This window comes from Epinephelus moara, chromosome 8, assembly GCF_006386435.1.
Source record: "Epinephelus moara isolate mb chromosome 8, YSFRI_EMoa_1.0, whole genome shotgun sequence".
NCBI lineage: Eukaryota > Metazoa > Chordata > Actinopteri > Perciformes > Serranidae > Epinephelus > Epinephelus moara.
In genome coordinates this window covers 36639644-36645244 of record NC_065513.1, presented here as the reverse complement: position 1 = coordinate 36645244, position 5601 = coordinate 36639644, and the positions used below count along the sequence as shown (strand labels likewise).

The window sequence follows — 5601 nt, the reverse complement described above, 5'->3', positions numbered from 1 at the left end:
GACTGAAAATTCTTTCCCATCAGGCCCGACTGGCCCATCTCTTATAAGTGAGGTGGTTACATGGGTCAGATTTATTCTAATTGGGCTATTATTTTGATTATTATTGGAATTTTAGGGTCCATGTAAATGCACCTGAATAACAAAGGCCTTGATCAGATTAGCTGGGACATCACAAATCATTACTTCAAAATTATGATTGATATATTTAAACAATAGCATACCAAACATCTCTTCAAAATTGAAGGCAGCCATCTTTGGGTCCGCTCCTGGTGTAGACACTGCAGAAGAGTTCATCGCCGGCATGTACTGCTGTAGAAACTGCTCGTTTTTTGGTTGGGCCAGCAGTAAAGCTCTGAAAACACATTCAGACTGGCTCCGTACACCATAAGGACACAATCCCTGGTGGTCCATCGTTGCGTCTCTAAGGTTTGACATCCTCTGCTGTATGTGAAACCTTCTCACACACTCCAATCGACACCTATTTACAAACTTTTCTGATTTGTACTGTGATGTCACAAAGGGCGGAATGCTGGGTTCCAGTGATGTCATCATCTGAGTGATTCTGTTTCCATGGCAACTATCAAAACCAATCATGTGCACAGATAGATCCCAGGTGGTGTTTATGCACTGGCCCTTTTGGTCTCTGACTGGATAAGTGCCCTTTTGCAAGACTTTTTTTTTTTTTTAATTTGCTGTTTCTTTTAATCATTTTCATGTCAGATTTTAAATTTGATTGCTCAGGTTTAAGAGGGTAACTGAACAATCATCCTATTGTAAATGAAATTACACTTAAATTAATTCAGTTTTATTGTTATGGATGTGAATTGCATCTAAACCAGTGTGTCTGCAGGTTCTTAAAAGGTCATAAACAATAACACATCACTAAGCTTAACAAGTAAACTAGTTTGGTGTAAAACCACAATTCTCCCCTTTAATTCTCTGGCAGATTCGGGTTCAACAGCTTCCCATGACGAGCAGCACCAAACTGCTCTTCCATTTCCATGTGTCCTTATAAACCAAAACTCAACTTGAAATATTGTTTCCATCTCCCATACAGCGACTTTGATAATTAATTCATACAAATTTGACAAGGGTTTTAGTGCTGCACAAACATGCCTCTAACTGCTAAGCTAGTAAAGGCTAATTATCACACACACACACACACACACACACACACACACACACACACACACACACACACACGGTTTAATGAGTGAAAAATAACACGAAACTATGTCATTAGTACTTATTTTTAAATTCTATGGTAGTTACATACATTCAGCACATAATCTGGCTACATAGGGGAGGCTTATGAATTAAGCTTTTACACACACATTTATATACATCATTATAACATCTATGTAACTCCGCCTGTGGAGTGAGGTGGATTTTGTAATAGTTTTATGAATATTCGATCATGACATTATCAGTTAATCATATTATCAATATGTGTAATTTTTGTGTCACCCCTCTGTATGAAATGGTACCTTCCCATGGGAAAGCGCGAAGAGGGACCGTTAACTGCGCGTAAGGTCAGGTGCATTCTGGGTGTAGCGGGAGCAGTTATCATCGACATGAGGCACACTGTAACCATTTTCTCCTGCTGTTAAAAGCCTGAGCCTCTGCCAGTCATGGAGGTTAACTGCATCATGGATGAAGATGGAAATAATGCCACATAACTGGGCATGGATCATATCACAACCGCAGTGTTAAAAGGTAATGCTAATTTCTTTATAGACGGGTTTCTGTGCAACGTCATCGCAGATATGCGCACGCAGCCTGGGGGCAGAAAGTGGGACATTTTTCATTGTTTACTGGCGGAGTCAAGCAGCAAAAGAAAATGACAAGGAGTTGTTATGCTGTTAACTGCACAAACCGGCAAAATGACGGATGGAAATTGTATAATATCCCCAGGGGATCTCATCCGTTTGCCAAAAGAAGAAGAAGATTATGGATCCAGGCCATTAAAAGGGCGGATTGGGGTCCCGAAGGTCCTAAAGGCGGCAAGAGTCTGTGCAGTGCCCACTTCGTGTCTGGCATGTTTGTGTTTGCCAACATGAGCTGGATAATGAGTAAGCGTGTGAGTTTACCATAGTTAATGAGACAATGTTAGTTTGATTCAGTAGGTCATAGCCTAACTAACTGGCCAACAAATTTCTCTGTCTTCTACTTTAACGTTTGTAAAGTTTAACGTTGGCTCTCTGTTGTAACGTTAAGTTTAGCTTTTGTTGTTCAGTACTAACATTAGCTGCATGGCTGGTTTAGGTTTCTTGGTTCAGGTTGAAAATCAGACGGGAAAGTGTCTTCAAACAGCTAATGTTGCATGTAGTGTACGATTTTCTTTAACTCTGAATTAACGTTAATGCTTGTGCTATTGGTGCTCATTATGGCTGAGCTCGTAGCAAATAGGTTAAAACAGGTTAAAAGAAACAATAAGCAGAGCTAATTTTATTTCTTTCTCTTTTCATGGATTGTGATAGTCCAGATTTTGTTCCATCATTGTTCAACACTGTTTCCAGAGACGCCTCAGGAAAGGTGGCAAGGTCAGTGTCATGTCATGTATTTGTAATTCTCTACTTTCTGGGTAGCTTGTTAACTATCTGAGCAAATAAGATCTATTTGTATGACCTTCTTTATTATGTTATTACATTATCTCTTAATGTGTTGATTATTTGGGGTTTTTAACTTAACTGTACTCTATTCTGAAATGGACTGCACACAGGACTGTTATATCCCAAATTTGACTGTAGAGGGCAGAAAACCCCATGGATTTTGTGTGCATTACAATGTTTCTCAAGGTTTTCTCAAGTTTTGCCAGGTTTAGCCTCATTTATTAATTAAAATGTGTTTATTGCACATTACTGGATGCAGACCAATAAATTTAAATTGTAGAGATGCAACCCGGTCATTTAAATGATTACAAATGGGATTTTTTTCAGTTTTTTCCAATTTTTTTTCCTTCAGCAGCCCTCAGTCCAATGTTGGTTTCCTAAATTGGCCCTCAGCTATCAAAACTTTGAGAACCCCTGCTCTAGATTCTTCTGAAGGTATGCACAAGTCATACTATTTAGTGTGTGTTTGTGTTGGTTGGTTGGTTGGTGGTTGGGTTAGTAGAGTGATAGAGAAACAGACAGATAGTCTGTGTGTTGTGTGTGTGTGTCTGTGTATGTTTGAAAGCTGATGTGTTGCACATGAAGAGTTAATTTATCTCCTTTTTGTGTTGTAGATGAACGTAAGTTTGTGTCCAGAAAAGAGATGCACCAACTCAACCTGCAGTACAACCAGCTCCGTGATGACTATGAAGCTCTGAAAAGAGAACTGTATGCCACACAGGAAGAAAACAAACATCTGAAGGAGCAACTTAAGCAGTCCAAGTTTGGGTTTGATTCCACAAAAGACACAAATGCTAAAATTATTTTTTTTAACTGGTTTACAGTCATTACAAATGTTTATGTGGCTGCTGGATATTGCAAAAAGAAGCACACTTGTGCTTAAGGGTGGGTTAAGTTGGGAGAACCACCTCCTTTTGGTTCTAATGAAAGTAAGACTTGGACTCACCAACAGAGACCTTGTCTACAGATTTGGGCTTCCATTCTCAACTGTATCAAAAATATTAAGAGACTGGATATCCAACTTGTCCTCAATAGTGAAACCTTTGATAACGTGGCCTAGTAAGGATGCAGTGAGAGCAAACATGCCAAAGTGTTTAAACACAAATGTAGGAATTGTCGTTGTATTATAGACTGTACTGAGATCTTTATAGAAAGAACATACAATCTTAAAGCAAGGGCTGAAACCTGATCAAATTATAAGCACCAAAACACAATTAAATATCTAATTGGAATCACACCAGCAGGAGCTATATCTTTTTTGTCTAGTGGGTGGGGAGGTTGTGCCTCTAACAAGGTAATAACTTTAGGTTCTGGCTTTTTGGGTAAACTTGAGCATGGGGACGAGATCCTTGCAGATAGAGGTTTCCCTGTTAGAGAGGAATTGGCCAGTGTAGGAGCAACATTAAGAATCCCAAGTTTCACGAAGGGGAAATCTCAGTTGCCTGGTTCTTGTGTTGACACTTCACGTCAGTTGTCAAGAGTCTGCATACATGTGGAACGAGTTATAGGTCAGCTTAAAACCTTTCATATACTGAACACTGTCATAGCCATCAGTCAAGTCGATATGCTAGATGACATTTTAACCATATGTGCTGGTCTTACGAACCTTAGGGGGACTGTGGTGGCCCGGCGATAACTGTGTTTAGAGTCAAAGAGATGTACATTACTTTACATGATTGTGTCAGGCTTTTAAGGGCTAATGAGGGCAATGATCACTCACTACTTGCTCTCTCTGTCTCTCACTTACTCATCACTCTCTCTGTGTAGCCTGACTGTAAAATTAATAACAGTAATGAATAACTAAATAAATTTTATCAGACAGGATCATTGAGAGTACAAAAAGGTTGAGAACCACACCACAGAGCTATTTTATTTATGATAATGGCCATCTTAGGACCAAGGTTAAGGGACCATTTAGGAAAAACTCCTTTTAAAGCTGACACGCTAAATATTAACATGCACTGACAATGTTTTAAATGCAATATATTGAAGGCAACATAATAGAATCAAAATGAAATGTACATCTGTAACCAAAAGTGTTTTCAACAATGACAGGTGTAAATAATTAATACTATATGAACTCCTAACATTTATACCTGGAAATGATTTTTTTTCTTGCTTGTAAATTTTGAGTATTATCATTGTCTGCAGAACTCAAACTGCACTTGTTTCTGGGGATGAACAATATATATCAGTGCTGTTTGTGATTTTATGTAAATGTACATTAAGGAAAAAATAAATGAACACTTGAAGAGTCAGATGTGTTGTTTGTTGTTATGTTAACAGTAATGAAGTCAGTTAGATTTTGTCAGGTGTGTACCTATTCATCTTTGGTCATTACATCAGTTTTTCCTTACGTGCTGTTGTCCAGCATCCAGTATTCATCATCGTTGGATGTATCTATTTGCATCCACATTTCCATTTTTTGGACTATCTGGTAATGTTCACACATGCATAGTGAAAGTGTTGGCAGCAGTCTGTGCACTTGATCATTTTGCCAAGGCTTGGCTTTTTGCAGTACAGACATTTGATCTCTTCAGCCAGGTCAGGGGCTTAACCCTCCGGTCCCCCTCATAAGAAATCACACCTGTCCCCTTCGGGACGTTTTTCGTCCTTGTTGAAAAACAACCATAAAAATATTAAATATTAATATTTTTTCTACTTTTTTATGCTTAAACAGGGTTCCCGCAGGTCCTTAAAAAGTCTTAAAATGTCTTAAATTAAAATCCGGGTAATTAAGGTCTTAAATTGTCCTAAATTTACGTAAATTTGCTGTGGGTATTAAATTTTCAGACGGTGCGTTTAATACCGATGGGAAAGCACAGTGGCCCACCGTAAAACATATAATAGTGTGTATTTGTGTGATTAATTTAGTATGGTGCCTATATGGTACGGTGTCGTAAATGTGTCTCCGCGATTAATAGCTGTTTTACGGTACGTCTGCTACAGACGCTGACGTCGGGCAGCGCCCCGCCATTTCGCGGATATC

General features: G+C 38.8%; 1 protein-coding gene across 22 annotated transcripts; it reads left to right on the top strand.

The window, feature by feature from the left end:
- The first annotated feature begins 1533 nt into the window (after nucleotides 1-1533).
- LOC126394074 (THAP domain-containing protein 6-like) lies at nucleotides 1534-4869 on the top strand. 22 transcript variants are annotated; one of them, XR_007570337.1, is made up of 5 exons: nucleotides 1534-1716; nucleotides 1915-2072; nucleotides 2486-2543; nucleotides 2975-3047; nucleotides 3227-4869. XR_007570337.1 is itself a non-coding variant. In XM_050050667.1 (4 exons), exons 1-4 carry the CDS (start codon nucleotides 1686-1688, stop codon nucleotides 3493-3495), a joined length of 438 nt encoding a protein of 145 aa, XP_049906624.1. In that variant the 5' UTR covers nucleotides 1534-1685; the 3' UTR covers nucleotides 3496-4869. The 22 variants fall into 22 exon arrangements, 7 of the variants coding, with proteins under 7 accessions (XP_049906624.1, XP_049906623.1, XP_049906622.1 ...); XR_007570332.1 differs by having other exon boundaries at nucleotides 2940-3047; XR_007570343.1 differs by having other exon boundaries at nucleotides 2481-2543.
- The last annotated feature ends 732 nt before the right edge of the window (nucleotides 4870-5601 follow it).